The sequence below is a fragment of the Lissotriton vulgaris genome, chromosome 3_1, assembly GCF_964263255.1.
Source record: "Lissotriton vulgaris chromosome 3_1, aLisVul1.2, whole genome shotgun sequence".
Taxonomy (NCBI): domain Eukaryota; kingdom Metazoa; phylum Chordata; class Amphibia; order Caudata; family Salamandridae; genus Lissotriton; species Lissotriton vulgaris.
The window spans coordinates 491,219,259-491,240,308 of record NC_141689.1 but is presented as its reverse complement, the minus strand read 5'-3'; the positions used below and the strand labels follow the sequence as shown (position 1 = coordinate 491,240,308).

General features: G+C 42.8%; 1 protein-coding gene across 1 annotated transcript in view; it reads left to right on the top strand.

The window, feature by feature from the left end:
• Positions 1 to 1,672, top strand: part of THBS4 (thrombospondin 4) — a 247,068-nt gene extending 245,396 nt beyond the window's left edge. Inside the window, exon 22 of the mRNA XM_086960723.1 lies at positions 1,477 to 1,672. Coding sequence (XP_086816849.1) covers positions 1,477 to 1,538 — 62 coding nt within the window. The 3' untranslated portion in view covers positions 1,539 to 1,672. The remainder of the gene's footprint in view (positions 1 to 1,476) is intronic.
• Positions 1,673 to 21,050: the final 19,378 nt, after the last annotated feature.

Here is a 21,050-nt window from a genome sequence, read left to right as displayed (position 1 = left end):
GTCCTGAATTGCTGCTGCTGACCCCAGGGGTCTACGGACCACAGGTTAGGAGCCGCTGCTGTACAGCATTGATAAAAGGCTTTGGCAAAGCCAGGACGTCACAAAGACAAGCAGCCTCGATAATTCTCGCCTCGGTGCCTACTCTAACCAGGGATCACACTCGGCAACTCTGGGCATTAGCTTGCCTCATCTCTACAACGGCCCCCCACATTCGCCGGGGATGCCTGGTTTCACCTTGGAGATACCCAGTAGGGACCATCTCACATGGATAGCCCGGACGGGTTCCCCAGCGGTCTACAGTGCCACGAAGCCTCAGGGCAGCAGTGCGCTTTACAAGACCACATACATTACATTACATTACATTGCTTGCTCTTTACAGTGACACCAGCTACAATTCTCACCATAACATGATGCCAGTGCGGACATTCCTGTCCACTCACAACTATATCAGAACCAAGCACCTCATTCTCTCACAGTGTGTCACTAAAATAACAGCACGACCACAAGGCAGTGAGGTAAATGCCCTCCGCATAGGTATAAGTATCTTTTGGTGGGCCTGGCATGCGTGGTATAGGAAGTGAGTCATTCTCCTCTGTGCTTCGGGCGTGTACGAGCTTGAACATGGCTACTTTTTAGTTGAATAACAAGGGGTTACATGTGGTCAGCCTCTGGTTTAAGGGCCTGATTTATTGTCTCGCTCTCTGTGCCCTTGAGAACACCCCACCTACCCACCAGTGGCGGCTGGCATCTACAGGAAGATGGGGCAATATTAATACTAAAAACAAAATGTACCTGAACTGACTTCGATGTCTAGCGCTCCAGACCCCTTCAAAGGAACTGGATGCCTCTGTGAGAGCAGCGCCCTGATTGGAGAGAGCGGCTTCACTCGGCTCTCCCCAGCGCCCTGGAGGCCTGCACTTACTCTGTCTTAAGACAGCTGAGTTAGAGGTTTAAAATTGCGCATGTCTGGATGGCTGTCTCAAGACAGCTGACCAAAAGGACATGCACACTTTGAAAGGTGCACAAACAGCCCACCCTTCTCCCTGCTGCGGTCATTCAGCAGCGGCCTTGCCCCTGTCCTGACACTCTGAAAATGGTCCTGAATTACCATTTTATTTTTCATCTTTGGGGGTAATTTAAGTGGAGCAACGCTCCTCCGATTCAGCAGAGGAGCTGCTCCTGCTACCCACAAGAGTGAACACAGAGCCAGGAGCCAGGCCCCAGGCAGGTGAACACAAACAAATCTATGCATGTCACCTGTTGTATACAGTGCAGTTAGTGCAGGGCAGGCTAGACCCCCATACTGTATTGCTGTACTGTACAAAATCTAGAATAAATTACCTATGTATTTTGAAAATATAAAGATAGAAAGACAGCCTTTTTGTTTATTGTCTATCGAGGTGTGGAATTTCTATAAAAGATGAAATGACTGCCTTTAATTCAATGGTGTGAGACGCTGTACTTTCTTTTTTTCAGATACCATCCCAGAAGATTTTCAAACGTTTCAAGCCCAGCAATTTGGAAGTGAAAACAAATAAACACGTTTCTCTTTTTTACTATGATTAAATATATTTCATTTTTTTACTTGCTCATAAAACAAAATATTGCATTATATTCTGGTTGATGTCACCTCATCAGAATATGAATGTACAAATAAAACTGAGAAAAACAAGTGCACTGCCTCCTTATTGTGTGCTAAATATGTATGACTATTTGGACAGAAATATCTGTAGAGGGGTTATGAAATGGGCATGACTCTATTGAAGAATACAAGTGCCTCCAAGACGTGTGTAAAGCAAGCTACTTTCATCTCCTCATACTTTATTAGCATCGCAATTGCACTCTGCAAAAAAGGCCGCATCTGCGACACAAAGTCATACTGTCCGATAAATCTTCTAAGTGCAAGGCAACAAGCATAGGTAAAGCCAGTAGATCTAAACATGAGCAGCTGGTGCGATGGTTGTTTTATTTTTATTGCAAGGATATGCTCCATAAATTAAAATAAAATATTCCACTGCTTTAACGTGGTGGCCATATGCTTGACATTAACTAATAATTTAATACAGTGAGAGAGATGTACTTAGAAAAGAGATAGAAATCAATGTTTAGTTTTAATACTCATCACAGGAAAATCTTACTCTTAGCTCACTGGAAAGAAGGCAATATAGATAGCAGGCATATTTTAAACACAAGGCAGATGAAAAAAATAAAAATGATAAAGAATGTGATGGAAAAAAACACTGGCAAAGTAAAGTATTGGCCAACTAGCTGACTAGACTGAAGTGTAATTTCTTTTAGTCAGATGTGCAAATCATTGTGAAAGACTGGGTGGTCTGACGTGTCCTTCTGCCGGTGATCGAACCGTGAGCCAAGCGCTTCTCAGTCAGCCACTCTGGTGGTGTTACAGGATGACAAACTCAAGAAGGGGAAACCCCCTTAACAATATTATAAGTCTGAATTGAAGATGAATAACAATATTGAAGAAATCTATTAGGAAGCAAACTACTGCTGACATCAGAAAGGAGAAAAGAGCCTGGAACGAAATCCATAGGATGAATCCAGCCACAGGTGACACTGTGAAGAACAAAAAAATCTGTGCCAAAAATGTAAGCATGGAGCAAATATCACAACAAAAAAAGAGAACACACATGTAGCGATGCATCTTATTCCTGGATAAGTCTTCTTATATATAGTTCTAAAAGGAGCTGACAGCAATGGAACAGGTCCTTCTTCATCTTGGATTGGCAACTGAAGCCAACATCCTATGATCTGACCACTATCTTGAGACGTGCATCTGATAAGGCTTTAAAACCTCTACCCCGGAAATCATAATGTGTTCCTGGTAAATGAAGGTGAAGCCCAAGTTTAAAATCCTTGGCACAGCACTGTATTCATGGTACCACAAGGGCCGTTCCCACGGTTCACTGACAGAATATCAACACCTAAAGTATCCCCAAAGCACAATATCGAGTTATAAATATTGATGTAAAAAATATTGGCATCCTATATTGATAATGGTAAGTTCAAAAATATCAGAAAAAAATATTGGTCATTAATATAGTTGTACAAACTATTGTTTTTGATATGTACATAAAATAAAATAATAAATATTAAATATATTAAATAACATTATTTTTTAAAAATATTGATTAGATTTAATTTACATTAAAAAAATATAACAAACTTACTTTAAAAAAGTTAAATACACATATATAATAATTAATTTACCAAATCCTTTAACATGGCTTCCGAAAAAATGTCAATAGCATCCTGGCACAACAAGAACATGCTTAACACTGATGAGTACATGTTTCTGCGATCCAATCATCCGGTCATTCCGACCTTCTATCATTTATCAAAGATCCATAAAGATCTCAAAACACCACCGGGCCGTCCCATAGTATCCTCAATGGGCAGCCTAACAGAGAACTTGTCGACCTTCATTGATCACTATCTGTTTCAATCTGTTTTGACTTTATCCTCTTCCATCAGAGACACCAAGGATTTTATCATACATTTGAAAGAACTGACATGGGATTCTACATATGTCCTAATTGTTATGGACGTCACTAGTCTCTACACATGTATTGAGCATTCTCAGGGTTTGAAAGCAGTTAAATACTTCATGAACAAAAGACCATTGAAATTTGCAGGACACAGTACCATGATTATGGAACTAACAGAATTCTGTTTACTGAATAACAGCTTTCTCTTTCAGGGGGACTTATTTAGACAGATCTCCGGGACCGCGATGGGCACCTGCTTCGCCCCCAGCTACGCGAATTTATTCGTTGGCTGGTGGGAGGAGCAGGTGGCCTAGTCCGCGGGAAATTGTGAGTGGACTGAAAATGTGGTAAAATGGCATAGATGCATAGACGACCTCTTTCTGGTGTGGAAGGGGTCGATAGAAAGTGCCAAAGATTACATCTCTCACCTAAATAACAAATAATGTTAACTTGCAATTTACTGGCGAGGTCAGCTCAGTGGCAGTGAGCTACCTCGATCTCCAGATAACCATCAAAAACAATCAGGTGATTACTAGGTATGGGAGGATTTTGCGGATCCACGATCCGCGGATTTTGCGGATTTGCGGATCGTAGATCCGCAAAATCGGCGGATTTGCGGATCCGCGGATTTGCCCTGCTGAATCATTTCAGCTTACTAGTTTCAGCGGCCATGTGTGTGTTACTATGCAATCGCCCCGAGGGGCGCAGGGTTCCCTTGGGTGAGCTGTCCATCATAGTGGGTGAATGGCGGGAAGACGGTGCAAACCGCGAGTGTGTGGGCGGGGCCAAACGGGCAGGGCTTCCATGCGAGTTCACACATGCTTCTTGTGTGTATAAAAGGTCAGAGAAAGATCAGTTCAGCAGATGAAGAGAAAGAAGCTCCTGGTCACAGGAACAGCACCGGTATTGCACTCGTGAAAGTCAAGGATGCAAATGCCTCTATCCAGCATCACAGCTGATTTTCCACGGCTTTCAGCGGCCATGTGTGTGTTACTATGCAATCGCCCCGAGGGGCGCAGGGTATCCTTGGGTGAGCTGTCCATCATAGTGGGTCAATGGTGGGAAGACGGTGCACACTGCGAGTGTGTGGGGGGGTGGGGGGATCTTCCAAGCCCAAAGTCAGGCGCCCCGAAGGGCGCAGGGGTCCCTTGAGTGAGCTGTCCATCATAGTGGGTGAATGACGGGAAGACGGTGCAAACCGCGAGTGTGTGGGCGGGGCCAAACGGGCAGGGCTTCCATGCGAGTTCACACATGCTTCTTGTGTGTATAAAAGGTCAGAGAAAGATCAGTTCAGCAGATGAAGAGAAAGAAGCTCCTGGTCACAGGAACAGCACGGGTATTGCGCTCGTGAAAGTCAAGGATGCAAAAGCCTCTATCCAGCATCACAGCTGATTTTCCACAGCTTTCAGCGGCCATGTGTGTGTTACTATGCAATCGCCCCGAGGGGCGCAGGGTTCCCTTGGGTGAGCTGTCCATCATAGTGGTTCAATGGTGGGAAGACGGTGCACACTGCGAGTGTGGGGAGGGGGGCTTCCAAGCCCAAAGTCAGGCGCCCCGAAGGGCGCAGGGGTCCCTTGAGTGAGCTGTCCATCATAGTGGGTGAATGGCGGGAAGACGGTGCAAACCGCGAGTGTGTGGGCGGGGCCAAACGGGCAGGGCTTCCATGCGAGTTCACACATGCTTCTTGTGTGTATAAAAGGTCAGAGAAAGATCAGTTCAGCAGATGAAGAGAAAGAAGCTCCTGGTCACAGGAACAGCACGGGTATTGCGCTCGTGAAAGTCAAGGATGCAAAAGCCTCTATCCAGCATCACAGCTTATTTTCCACGGTAGATTTGGGAAGAAGGAACACCTGCCTCGACGACGCTCACGATTGTTTTTGGGCTGATGAATGAGTCACTCACAGGAAGGGCATGTTGTAAATATTTTACGATGGCGCCGGCAAGCTGCCAGCGCCATCCTAAAATACTTACTAAATTAGCTTCAACAGGAAGCTCTAATAGATAAAATAAAGAAGGTGCGAGCACCTGCTTTATTTTATCTATTAGAGCTTCCTGTTGAAGCTAACTTAGTAACTATTTTAGGATGGCGCTGGCAGCTTGCCGGCACCATCGTAAAATAGTTACAAGTTGACAGGCCAGCCAGGCTTCAACTTTTGCCCCCGGAATCCGCCGCTCGCGGATTTGCAAATTCGCGGTAAATTCGCGGGAGTTCGCGGATCGCGAATTTACCGAAAATTCACAAAATCCGCGAGCGGAACGGATTTTGCGCTCATATTAGTGATTACGTCTTTGTATCGAAAGCCGACCGCGGGGAACAGCATTTTACATGCTGACAGCGGGCATCCCACAAATCTGAAAAGAAGCATTCCTTATGGGGAGCTATTGCGCCTTAAACGTAACTGCTCCCAGGAGGAAGACTTCCAGAATGCAGCAAAAGACAGCATTTAAAGATTCAAAGTAAGAGGTTACAGTCCATCCCACCTGAACCAAACACTGAGAAAAGTAACCAGGATACCGAGGGATGAGCTGCTGAGACAGAACAAGGATAAAAAAAGTGAAGATGGAAAATTCCGTCTGATCACTACCTTTTCTGGAGATGCCGATTTTTTTAAATCAACTCTACGAAAAAATTGGCCCATCTTGAAAACCGACCCGATCATAGGGATGGATATCCCGAATGGTCCCCTTGTGACTTTTAAGAGAACAAAATCTCTTAAGGATCTCTTAGAACACAGTCACTTAGATACCCCTAAAATAAGAACCAATACTGTGGCAGAAATGAAAGGCTTTTTCCCATGCGGAAAATGCAAAGCCTGTGCGTATAGCAAGAGAGTTTTAGGTTACGGAATACCTGGTCTTAAAAACAGTAGATCCATCAACTCATTCATTACATGCCAAACACCATATGTGGTATATTGTTTGATGTGCCCCTGTAAGTTGAAATATATAGGGAGCACAATCAAAAGTGTTAAACTGAGAATCCTTGAGCACATGCGTGCCATAGCCAACAAGGACATGACATCACCTGTAGCCAAGCATTTTGCCATTAAACATCGCAGTAACAGAGATTACTTGCATTATTTTGGGATTGACCAAGTTCCAGAACATGAAAGGGGTGGTAACAGACTAACTACACTCAGACGCCTTGAATCCCGATACATTATTGACCTGCAAACAAAGATTCCAACAGGTCTTAACAGTGGGGAAAAATTGGCCATTCACCTAGGAAAATAAGCTTCTATACACATTTCCAGGGCCACCACACCAATCTCTATGGAAACCTTATTGCCAATTGCGGCACCACCATGAGGTTTTTTCAGCGGTTTCTAGTGAAAGGAACCGCCATAGCCGATCCACGGCAAGATTGACCAACGGGGATGTGCTTGATACTGGGCTGTACTATTATACACCACTATTCAATGCTAACACTTTAAGATCAGTATATCTGTTAAACATACACAAGAATATCACTTAAGGTTTAAAACTGAACTGTTATTAACTATGTATGTTTTAAAAGAACCTTCAAGAAACATGTAACTAATGTCAAACGAGATTTGATCAGGCCGATCCACGGCTCAATATAACATTGTTGAAAATGTTTTAATTTGTTTACATATGTTTGATATTATGCAATGTTCTATTATCAATCGTGAACTGTATGTATATAGTTTTGCCTATTTTGCAAATTCCAAGATGGCACTCGTATAATATTGACGAGTAGTCCTACCTCGCTTTCTGTATGAGATTGCACGCTGCACTTTAAAACGAGCTTCCGTGCAACACTCGTGTTGACACATTGATAAAGGGCTTGACCCGAAACGCGTCTGTGAGAAGCGCTTGAATAAATTTGGAAAAACTGACGAAACACCCCGTGAGTGCTGCCTTTTTCTTTCCCGGCTGGGGAGGAGATTTGGAGTGGCATATATATGTGTATATATATATATATATATATATATATATATATATATATATATATATATATATATATATATATATATATATATACCAATAACATAACATCTATTTAAAAACATTCTAATTAAATTAAAACATTAAACTATTTCAAAATATTTAAACTTAGTAAAAATGATTTTCTAATTAATTAAAATAATATAAATTATAACAATACAAAATGAATTATAACTTTTAATACACATACTATTCCCACTACAATTTATGCAAACTATTAAAGTAAATATATCAATAATTTACCACTCCCATTTAGCACAACACATAAAATTAAGACTGGCTAAAACTAGCATTTCCAAATCTCCCTCCAAAATATGCAACAGCAGTAAAAGTAATGAATTACACTTAGAAACTATTTACTGCACCCATTCCAGCCAATACAACACCAAGGAAACTGTTAAAGAGCAGAGGGGTAAAATGTAATATTCCCATTCAGTCAGTCTAACAGTAGGGAAAGTGTTGGATAGCGGAGAAATAAAATATACTATTTCCACTCCACTCAATACAACCGTAGACCAACCTTTAGATTGCTGATGGGTAAAAATGACTATTCCCACTCCAGTGAGTGTAACAGGAGAGAAAGTGTTGAATAGCGAGGGATAACATTTACTATTCCCACTCCAGTCAGTGCAACAATAGGGAAAGTGTTGTATTGCAAAGGGATAACATGTATTATTCCCACTCCAGTCAGTTCAAAATAAAAAACAAACAAAATATCATCAACAAAATAAAAATACTTTAAAAAAATTGTAATTAAAAAAATATATAAATATGTTAGAAATAAGAATATATTTAATATTACAAATTTAAAAAAACATAATGTTAAATACATATCACAAATACCTATATTCTGTTAAATAAAATAAGAAATAATTTTCAAACAAATAAATATTTTTTATTTAGAAATAATTTTATAACAAAAACAATAATTATTACATAAATGTAGTTTATTTACTTCCTATCCTATAACACCACACACCTCACACCCCACATCTAAAATAAAATAAAAATGTGCATAATTAACATAATTATTTTCAATTAAACAAATATTATTTATGAAAAAAACTAATTAAAACACATGAAATAATATTTACACAATTAAAATGTATTTTCAATTAAATAACAGAGTATTTAACAACTAATATTAAGTATTGAACGCTGGTAACACGCACCAGCTACGACGACTACCTAATTATTACGTAAGTAAAATTAATTTACTCTGATCCTTTACCCCTACAAACCCAAAACCGACAAACACACACAAATAAATAAACAATCACCCTAATTAATTATCAATTAATTATAATTATTGACTAATTAATAATTAATTAAAAACAAAATTACTTCCCACCCTTTAACTCAATAAACCCCACAACACACACCTAAAATTAATTACACAATTTCCATGTTTAATTGTCAATTAAGTACTTAATATTAATTAACAACTAATTAGTAATTAAATAAAAATAAATAACGTTCCACCTTTTACCCCTATAAACCCAAAACCCACACCCGAAAAAAATAAAATGAAACAATTAACAAAATAAATTATCAATTATTATCAACTAATTATTACTTAATTAAATAAATTACTTCCCACCCTTTACCCCTGAAAACCCCACAACCTGCACCTAAATAAATACATTACCATAATTATCAATTAGTTAATATTAATTAACAACTAATTAATAATTAATTTAAAATAAATTACTTCCGACCTTTTATTCCTATAAACCCCACAACAAACACAAACTTTTCCCCAAAAAATAAAAAACACAATTAACACTATAAAATCTCAATTAAATAAATATGAATAAATAAAAAATATTCTTCCTTTATTATAATTTAATTACTTCCCACCCTATTTCCCTCTAAACCCACAGTCCGCTACAGAGCAAAAAAACACAAAATGTAATTAAAATTAAATTAACTACAAAAAATGTAACCTATATTAAAAAACATAAACAAAAAAATACATCACATACATTTAAAATATATATTAAAATACAGAACACTAATTAAAAAAATTGATTTTTTAAACAACTATATTTTTTCAAACAATATTAAGGACATCTATATTTTTTTATTGATACTTCTTACCTTAAGTTCGATATTCTTGACCTCGATATTCTTGTTGTCAATATTTCTGTCACGATATTTAAAACTCAATATTTGTGTCAGTCGACATTTCAATATTATGTTTGAATACCCCGTCCCCACTCCACGCCACAGATAGCATGTGGAAAAAACCTCCAGGTGACCAAGAGCACCGAGGCCTCGGAGCGACCAGGTGACATAGATGCCAGGTAATGCTCTGAATATAGCATCTCAAAAAGTATTACTTGCAAACATGAATTGTGCCCAGCACGAGGCTTCTAGTAAACTCCTGCCTCTTTCTTCAACATAAATATAACAGTAATCAGGCAAAATATCATCACTCACAGTGAAAGAGCCATTTGCGGAAGTGTTCGAGTCAAAATGTGAATGATATTTGAACAGACCATTGGATGAATATGGCTAACCCAAAGAACATGTTATTTACTTCTGTAACACTCTCTCTGGTGGATACTCTATCTAACCACAGATTCCTCAACTTGGGATACTTTCCAGGTACCAAATTAGGGGCACTATTTCGATGGCGGGTGGACAAATTCCGCCTGCCACCGTAACGGTGTGCGGGGCCGCCCGCCAGGGGTGCGGCGGTCCTGCTGTGCACATTACGATGCACCAGCCACACTGGCAAGCGCATCCCACATAGTTTACATTGCGGCAGGCGGTGCTGGAAGTTGCACCCGCCGCAATGTAAAAACAGCATACCCCCCAAGTGCAGCAACCTTCCCTCCCAACCCCCTGGGGGCCGGCAACAGTCCCCAAATGAAAAGATGTTGCCGCCATGAAAAGGCAGAACTTTGCCATCATCATAATATGGATGGCGGTGTCCCATATTATGCATGTTTTCCGCCCGGTAGACGAGTTGACCGGCGGACGGTCTTTCTGTCCACCACGGACCCCCCAGCCATCTTAATATAGCGGGGCGTCTTTCTGGCGTGGATGGCGGGCGCCCGCATTCCTAATGGGCCTTTAGATTTGGAATCTTTACTTCAGCAATACTCCCGCACACTGCTTGGTAGTGTTATGCAGTTCCTCATTTACTCCATATCGCTCCGGAAGTGATGAAGCAGAGTCGTATATAAGCAATCCCTGCATGCTAATGCAATTTCTTATGTTTTACCTTTCTGGACCTTCAGATGCAGAGCATGAACAAATGTTGGTGCCAGTGTGTTTAATACTGACTTGGGGCCTTTTGAGATGTTAAAAATGGGATTTGGGGAGGTAAGGGGGCACTGAATAATTTGAGGTTAGACATAGAATCCACTAGAAAGAGTTCCCGAAGATAAGTAAATTATTCTTCAGATGGATACTTCTAACCGATTAATATTCACCTTAGAATAGATACCAAAGCAGTACCTCTCCAAAGTAAGGAATTTATGGAGTGTATTCAAACAAAAAAGTCCTGCAGGGCTGAGAGGGCAAAGTGTCTGTCCCACCAGACTTGGTTGTCAAGGCATGAGTGAATTGTGAACGCATGCATTAATGCCCATGTCATCGCCTGCCAGATATTAATGGCAGGACGCCCATAAGCCAACACAGTGGAGGAAGCCTTAGGCCTGGTGGAAGACTTCTGGGGCTGATTCTTGGCCAGGGCATTGCAAATGTTGATATTGAATCTATCCAGCTTGACAGGGTCCTCTTCCACACAACTTCCCTTTACTTGTCTTGCAAAATCCCCAGAGAAAGCAGATCATCCACATGGTGTTGCTTGGTAGGATCAGTGTAAAAGCTTAAATCCCCTTTTGGGGCACATCCGATGGAACCTTTCCTCCCCATCTTTATGAGGGTGAGGGGAGCAAAAGGCACTGGAAGAGTGATGGTTTGACCTCCTTGTAAAAGATTCATAATTATGTGAAGAAATGATGCTGAGTCCTCAGCATCAACTTGTCTGGGTAAAAGGTGGTGTATTGCAGTTGCACTGAAAGTGCCTGGAGTTCACTCATGCAACAAACAGGTGTAATCACTAGGAGGAAGTCAAGAAACGCAATAAGCATCTATGGATCAGTTCAAATGGCTTACACATAAGAAACATCAGGACTAAGTTAAGGTCTCACTGTGGCATTAAAAACGTCTTAGGAGAGAACATGTGAGTCAAAACTTTAATAAATCCCATCACAACAGCTTATTTAAATGTGGAAAGGCTGAAAGGACTGACAAATAGCCATTAATTGTGCCCACCACAAGCCCTTGCTGGGACAAAGATAAATTAAACAAACAGACGTCTGACAGCTTCACTTATAAAGGATCCTACTTATGAGTGTCAAACCAGGCCCTACATTTGTTCAAACATCCTGTTGCAAGGATCCTGCTCACACACATAGCTGTGTACAGAGACCCAGGACATCAGTGAATTGTGATGTACCAGAAACTCACCTCAGTCCCTAGAAAGACCCCAACCAGCTAGCATAAGTGTCACATTAGCTCTTCGTCCTATAGTAAAGTAACCAATGATTAGACAACCTAGAACATGCGACTAAGTACGAACTCAGGAATGGTGGGAAGTGAGAACACTCTTTTGTTATACTCTCATACCAGTCCACAACAGGAGTAAAGAAGAGACACGTATTATTAAAATATTTATTTTCACGACGTGATCGCAGATGCAGTATCTTAGCCAACATAAGCAGACATATGATTAAAAATAATATGGTCAGCATTGTTACAATTCCATAAAATACAAAAGGAGAAATCATATTACAATGATGGGGAAAACAGGTCTTATAGTGCCTAGTTTTAGCACCCTCCCTATATAGGAACTATGTATTATAAACTAAAGGAGGTCTCTTAGGCTTGTTAGGGGGACCCCATTACCTTTCCGCTCAGTAAGAGTAAATCACATTCGGATCAGCCAAAGCTCTCTGCATCCCTTGAAATGGAAAATCTTCCAAGTGTGTGAAATCATGGCAAGTGTGTGATAATAAGGGCGCCAGATTCTTCGTTGGCTCACAGCTACCAAATTGTTGTGTCTAGAAAGCGTTACTCGAACATGTCGAAAAACAGCTAACATATTTTGAGAACCTTGACGGCTTCTATTTCCAAGAACAGTGGACCCTAGACAGTCAGGGATACACATGAGTATTAAATATAGATCAAATGAATTCTACATTCTCTGTCCAGCCGGACAGGATTTAATAAGTCATATTTATGTAGTCAGTTTATCTATACACTATCAAGTGGGACACAGCCTGTGTCCTACTACCACATATAGACAGTTGTGACATACAAAGGAGGTGGGTGTCAGGCCAGGGGAAACAGCCTGCATACAATCAAATTTCGCAGGCTAATAGATTGTTAATACACTATTGTGACATTTCCTATAATATAGTCAAAAACATATGGGGCCTCGTTAATGAGGCCCCTTGCGCCATCGGAACTTCACTTTTCATGAAGTTCCGTGGCGCAGAAGCCTGCGTGGTATTTATCAGGCAGCAGTACGCCAGTTTTTGTGGCGTACTGCTGCCTGATAAATATCAGTCCCTTTAACGCAGTGTTCTGCGTTAAAGGGGCGTGCAATGGGTGTTGCTGGGGGCGTTCCCAGCAACATCCATGGCCTTTTGACACTGCCCCAGATTTACGAGAAATCGTAACTCTGAAGCAGTGCCAAAAGCTTACGCCTCCCCAGGGGAGGCGTAAGGGAGGCGCAACAGAGAGAAATGTCTTTATTTCTCCTCGTATTTCCTTTTTCTATGTGTGCTGCATTCTGCAGCACACATAGAAAGAGGAAAAGCCTCTTGTGATTATTTTTGTACAGAAAGGTTTCCCTTCCTGTACAAAAATAATCTTCCCCGCAACGCAGGCACCCTTGCACCATTGTGCAAGGGTGCCTGCACTTGCGCAGGCAGCCCATTGTGCGCCGGCGCAGGGGAAAAGGACAGGAATGCGCCATATCTTATAGATACGGCGCATTCCTGCCCTTTGCTTTTGCCGTAGGGAAGCGCAGCAGGAAGGCCTGCTGCGCTTCCCTACGGCAAAAAGTCATAAATGAGGCCCACGGTGTATATGGTGTCGACAACGTTTCTATCCCTGTGTTTAAAATAAAGGGATCATCTTCAGGACATTGTAATTCATGCCTGTGTTACATTTCCTTATCAAAATTCAAGCCCAAACAGAATTGAAGGACAATATAAAAAACATAACATGTGAATTGTCAATGGGGGAAGGAAACGGGGAAGGAGTAGGGGAGAAAAAAGATTACATACACATTAGGTAGGTGTAGTGTACATTTAAAAAACCTTATATACAAAAAGTAGACATGTAAGACCAAAATGTTCTATCAACAGGATGAGCTGTCCTGATACCAACATATTACACTGTTTATTTGGGCTATTTGTGGGTTGTGCGGATTCCATCCGGGTTGATAAGAAATCAAGCTGTGGTCAAAAAACTTGTGTAGGTTGGTAGTAAACTACCAACACCCCGTTTCGCCCACCTTCCACTTTCTCCCCCTCGGGGAGCATGATTCCAAGCGAAATCTTAACTTTCGAGAAGCTGGTACTTAAAGATCTTACTGAATTGGAAAGCAAAAAAACATTCATCCCATATAATATCTCACTAGTGGAGAAGCAAGCATTAGCTGATTTGAAAGTAAATAGCGGCATAGTTATCAAGCCAACAGACAAGGGTGGGGGAATAGTGTTACAAGAAAAAGACAAATACCAAACGGAGATTCTGCATCAACTTAGCAACACAGCGCACTATTGCAGGTTACCAACTAACTCCACTAAAGAGATACAGAACCTTATAGCCCAGGTTACTACTGAGGGTCTAAATGTAGGCTTTCTTAGCAAAAAGGAATTTCAGTTTCTCAATACCAAATCCCCCAGGACTCTGGTGATATATACATTACCCAAGATCCACAAAACCACTGAGAACCCCCTGGAAGACCAATAGTTTCTGGGTCTGGCTCCATTTTGGAGCCCCTAGGACAGTATGTTAACCACTTTATTAAAGAATGTGTGCCTACTACAGAATGATACATAAGGGATAGCATGGCGATGATTAACATGATTGAGGAGTACCCGTTCGACCCCACATCCAAGACATTATGTACCTTGGATGTGGAATCGCTCTACACAAATATCCCCCAGACTGGTTCATTGTTGGTCATAGAGCAAATGCTGGACACACGCCCTCGCCCCCATGCACTACCAACACTATTCATTTTGCAACTCCTGGAAATATGCTTAACGAAAAACTTTTTTTTGTCCAATGATCAGTACTACAGCCAGGTGAGGGGTACATCAGTGGGAGCAGTTTTTGCTCCCAATCTGGCAATCCTCTATATGGATAACCTGGAATGCAAATGCATTTTGACCTCTATGTCAAAGCAAGGGCTTGTGGTGGGCACTATTAATAGCTATTTGTTAGTCCTTTCAGCCTTTCTACATTTAAATAAGTTTTGACTCACATGTTCTCTCCTAAGACGTTTTTAATGCCACAGATACATAGATATCTTCCTCATTTGGCAAGAATCCCATGACTTGTTACTGCAGTTTTTACATTGGTTAAATAATAATTGCAGTGGAGTTAATTTTACACTCTCTGTCAACAAGCAAACCATTCCTTTCCTTGATCTCAACATCTTGCACCATGATGCAAAACTATTCACAAGGCTATATAGGAAGCCAACAGAACGCAACACGCTACTAAGCTACCAAAGCCACCACCCAAGGGCATTGCGGGACTCCCTTCCCTACTCTCAGTTTCTCCGTATCCGGAGAAATTGGTTTCAAAAAGAGGACTACTTCCACGAAGCAAATACTCTTAGAAACAAACTGCAAACTCGAGGGTACCCCCGAAAATGAATCTGCGGCTCCTTAAAAAGGGCCTGGTACTTCCCTAAAGAGGTATTGCTGGAACTAGACTAGAAAAAAAACAAAATTGGCTAGTATGTGTGACTACATTTTCACCAGCTTCTAATGCTATCAAAAAAAGTATTAAAAGCCATTGGGCCACACTAAATTCCGGCACCTTAAACCTTGAGCGCCTATTATTCGCTTAAAAAAATCTGAAAACATAAAGGACCACTTAGTACGATCTGCCTTGCAGATTGAAAATACAAGAGGAACAATAAATGAATTGTGGGGGCTCCCACGATTAACAGGGCTTGTGAAATGTGGTTCATGTAGTGTTTTTGATTGTATAGTTGAAGGGAAGGATTTCAATTTTGACCAAACTTCCAGAGGAAAAACTTCACTAATTGTAATAGCATGAATGCTATTTATGCAATTTTCTGTCCCTGTCATAAAATATATGTAGGACAGACTACGCAGAAAGAGCGAATAAAAATCTGCCAACACAAAAGCAGGATTCGATGCAAGACACCCAATGCACCTCTTGTGGACCACTTCATTGAAAAAGAACACAGCGAACTGGGTCTACAATGAACAATCATTGACGCAATAAAAATCCTACCAAGGGGTGGAGATCTAAGCACACTCATGAACAAAGAAGAACCCAAATGGATACTTAAGACTAAAAGCATCCACACTGGCCTTAACCCCTTCGACGCTCATGACGAGCTCAGCTCGTCATGATTTACGCCTGTTGTACGCTCATGACGAGCTGAGCTCGTCATGAACGGCGGGTTTTTGAAAACTTCAGCGCACAGCGGGAAAACGGCCCACGCGCATGGTGTTAACCGTCTCGAGGACTGGACTTCCTTGCTTTGAACTTTAAATTGGTCTGAAATCCCTGAAAATGACACTGACCTAACCGTGTTCTGATTAACTGTTTTAATTCCACTATTTGTTTTTAAATAGTTCTGTGGTTTTATGCGGATTGGTTATTTCAACAATTTGTTTGTTTTTGATTAGTTCTGTGGTTTTATACGAAATTTCCTCGACATGTTGTTCTCATAATTACCACTAACATACAATCCTAACAACCGAGCATACTGGAGCGCTTCACTTATTCATTTCCCCTATATCACAACATGAGTTCTATTTCAGCACCTTCCAAATTGGCCGACGCATTAACCCACCTCACTCAGTATACGAGCCACCGGCCCTTCCCGGTCACATGTGCCCTGTCACGTGACCGGTTCAAACATAATCGAGGTTTACCTCCGAACGCTCTACAGTCCTTCTGAGCATCGGCTCGACTGCAGGCGTGGTCCCCTATTTAGGACCACCACCGATCACAGCATACGGTAAGCGCGAATGCCGGCTCCCATTTCGATTAATTGTTAACTTTATACGAATGTATTGGGGCCTTACCACCCCTCGCCTTTTTTCCCCCCAGGCGCATTCTCCCCTTAATGCTGGCGGTTTCCACGCAATTCAAATCAAAGCTATAAAAGCTTGAGGTTTTCAAGCAATTCACCGAGCAGCCTAAAAGCTGGCGGTTCTCAAGCAATTCAACTCGCAGCGTATCGCACTGCGGTAAGGTTGAGACCAGCAATCATTATTCACTGGAGGCTCGTTGTAGCATCTTAAACCTTAATGCACACTTCGTTTATTTACAGGTTTTAATCATCACTCACTTCTCAAACAGTCCTTCACTTAATTGACCATTGCCTCAATTATCCAATTCTTAGGTAAGCTATCTGTTCATATTAGCGGCACCTCTCTCCTGCGCCGCGTCTCACCGCCACCAGCACCCGTTTTAATTCCTTCACGATATTGCGCCTTAGGCACCTTACTACAGCCTCATAATTCCACGTTAATTGGTCACAGCATCGGTTCTCTCCTTGTACTATTCTCCTTAGGCACCGCTTCGCCGTCATTTATCTTTCACGATGTTGCGCCTTAGGCACCCAACAACGGCCTCTGATTAACAGGTTAATTGGTCACAACACCATTTCTCCCCTGGAATTATTTTCCGTAGGCACTTGCCTTGGCCTTTCTTACTACGCCACTTTTTAAATTATACAATCCATTCGCGATTTTTCACCGTAATCGCACAGGTTCGCAATCACAGCATGATTACAGCAGTCCAAGTCACACATTCTTTACTACCAACCTACATGCCTTAATACGCCGGGAGTTTTTTGACCACAGCATGATTTCTTATCATCCCGGATGGAATCCGCACAACCCACAAATAGTCCAAATAAACAGTGTAATATGTTGGTATCAGGACAGCTCATCCTGTTGATAGAACATTTTGGTCTGACATGTCTACTTTTGTATATAAGGTTTTTTAAATGTACACTACACCTACCTAATGTGTATGTCATCTTTTTTTCTCCCCTACTCCTTCCCAGTTTCCTTCCCACATTGACAATTGACATGTTATGTTTTTAGGTCGAGCTGGTGTTAGCAGCGCGAAGCGCTGCGTCCAGCGAAAGACCTTATGCTATCCACTTGCTGGGAATGTTAGACAGGGGATGGGCACGTGCAAGCCCTCGGCGATTTCACCTCGTGGACGCGCACGTCCAGCCCTGCGCCGTGGACATCTCCTGTCCCACATTCCCAGCAAGTCAGCCTCTCACCTCTCTCGATCACGCGTGTACACACACCGCCACACTCACGCATGCACACACACACGCACCCACACACACACGCACGCAGGCATATACACACACACCCACCCCTCCCCCCCTTACCTCACTGGGTTCTTGTCGCTGGTGTCATCTCTGCATCATCTGGCACACGCGGGGCTTCTCATGGGAGCCCCGCAGAGCACTCAAGCTCCTCTGCCAGCACGACGCAGGGCTCTCCGCTTAGGCATGGGAGCCCTGCAGTGCTATCCACTGGTCTTCACCCGGGCCCCCTCCTGGGACCCGGGACTTCAGCTGCCGCACTTCGCTTTGGCGCCGGAGCTCGCTACTCATAACAAAAGATAGGAATGGCGTGCATGTGCGGGCCACCCCCGCCCTACCAGGTTTCCTCACAGCCCGGATACTTATAAGATCAAAACTACAAGTACCAGAGGGTAAAGTAAACACATTGACTGAGCGAGCTATTCAACGCGTGGAGCTGGGAAAATGTGCGAGCTCTGTGTAACCCCCAAAAAACATAAATAAAACGTTTGCGAGTGCTTGCTTTCCTCCCGGGGATGTTCAGAAGGCTTTTCCTCTCCAGCATTGTGGTTAGCTATCGCAGTGCTGCCTCGCCCAGTTAGTAGGCCGCGCTGGACTTTCCTCTGTAGTTCCCTAAAGGGCGGTCTCCGCACCGCCCCCTCTGGCGGCGGTCAATATTCCCCGTTCTCCCATCCAGCCCCCACTTCGCTGCGCTCAATATGTCTTTAATTACAGCCGGGCTCAGCGCCGAAGTCCCCGGGGCCGGCGCGCGCTCGCATCGCTGTTCAGTCACCTCCCGGCGGCAGTCGTCCATCACCGCCTATCGCGGCCTGCCAACGTTTCAATTACAAGATATGTACTGTAATGGGGCGACAGAATGCAGGGGAGGAGTGGTGGGGGCTGGGCCGTACCAGGCAAAGTTAAGGTGCGTTTGAGCTGGGAAGAAATGTTGGGCCAAATACGTGGCTTAGAGGCCCCCAAAGAGGGAGGATAGATGAAGGGTAATTTTTACTTAAGGTAACTTTGCCAGGTGGGCCAGATGACCCCATGTCACAGGGTTGTCATTTTTCCATTTCGGGACTTTGCTTTTACAAATCATTGTTATCAGGTGTGTTGGTCCAAAGGGCTCAATTAATTTGAACCAAGACTACAACCCCCAGAATGCACTAATACGTAAACGCAAAGTGTAGAAGTGCAAACGTGGTATCGGGAGCCATGGAGCCATTTGGTCACAATAACTATGCCAAAAACTATAGTCCTGTTTATCCCATTATAAAACTGACACAGCACAGGATACAGTGCAGCGGCCCAGGGAGTTTAACAGCCAGTTTCTGCTCCCCCTCCTTTCTCCGAGGTACCCCCCACTAATACTCTGCCCTACCTATTATCTTTTGAAGCTGTCGATCAGAATCATATTCATCGCTTGGTATCCAGCATCAAATCCGGCTCCCCTCTTGACCCTTGCCCGCCAGCTATCCTAAACCGCATCCCTGATGCAATCTCTCCTGCCTTGACCTCCATCTGCAACGCCATGTTTGCAACGGGAGTATATCCTTCAGTCTGGAAGGAAGCCATTATCAAGCCCCTCCTAAAAAAGCCTACACTGGACCCTCAGCTTCCAGCTAGTTACAGACCCATCGCCTGTCTCCCCTTCCCAGCTAAAATTTTTGAAAAGTCTATTAACATCCAGCTTTCCAAATTCATCAACGATAACAATCTTCTTGATGAAACTTCTTGATGAAACCCAGTTTGGTTTCAGACAGGGCCATGGGACCGAGACGGCACTCCTAAAGGCCACAGATGAAATTAGAACAACCATGGACATGGGAGGAGCAGCAGTCCTAATACTTCTGGACCTTTCTGCTGCTTTTGACACGGTCGATCATGTCACTCTGATCGACCGTGTCTCAGCGTTAGGAATAAAAGGCAAAGCTAAAGATCTGATTGCCTCATTCCTGGCTAACCGCCCTCAGACCATCAAGTTGGGCAATTTCACCTCCCACACCTTCTCCCTCCCGTGCGGTGTTCCCCAGGGCTCCTCGCTAAGCCCGACGCTGTTTAATATCTATGCGTCGGACCTGGCGAGGGTGATAAAATCTTATGGAATTGCCCTCACTACTTACGCCGACGACACCCAACTAGTGTTATCGGTGTATAATAACGGAACATCCGTTGCAGCCAACTTCCAGGAGGGAATGAAGGCAATAAGCTCCTGGATGTCATCAAACTGTCTCAAGCTTAACTCCGATAAAACGGAGGTGATGACATTCGGGAGCTTGCGCCCAGCATGGTCTCCTCAGTGGTGGCCACCTCAGTTGGGACCCCCACCCCAGCCGGTGGAAAAGGTTCGCAACTTGGGAGTCATTTTTGACAACAAGCTGACGTTTCACCACCATGCCAACGCCGTTGTTTCATCGGCTTTCTATACCCTCAAAAAAATTAAAAAACTGCTTCCCTACCTTCCACAATCAGCAGGAAAGACTCTCATCAGTACATTAGTGTTCTCGAGAACCGATTACTGCAACTCACTTTTTTTGAATGCGCAGGAAGGAGTTCTCAACAAATTACAATCAGTACAAAATGCTGCAGCTAGAACGCTACTGTCCATCCCTAAATTCTCATCTGTTTCCCCGTTCATCAGAAAACTCCATTGGCTCCCCATCAGGAGCCGAATTAAATTTAAAGCTATGTGTATAGCGTATAAGACCCTGAACAACTCTGGACCACAGTTTTTAAAGGAAGCCCTCCGTCCAGTTGAACTACTTAGAATTCTACGCTCCTCTTCAGCTTTTCTGCTGAAAGTCCATCGAACTAAAAGGGCCAACTGGGGAGACAGACGCTTTACCATTGCCACGGCCAAATTGTGGAACACTTTACCTTTCCACATCAAAACTGCTCCCACGCTTTTAAAATTTCGAAAAAGCCTCAAGACATGGCTATTCTCTTCCTCCCACTCCCTTGTCTAGACTCCCCTGACACCCTCTAGTGAGTTCCGTGAA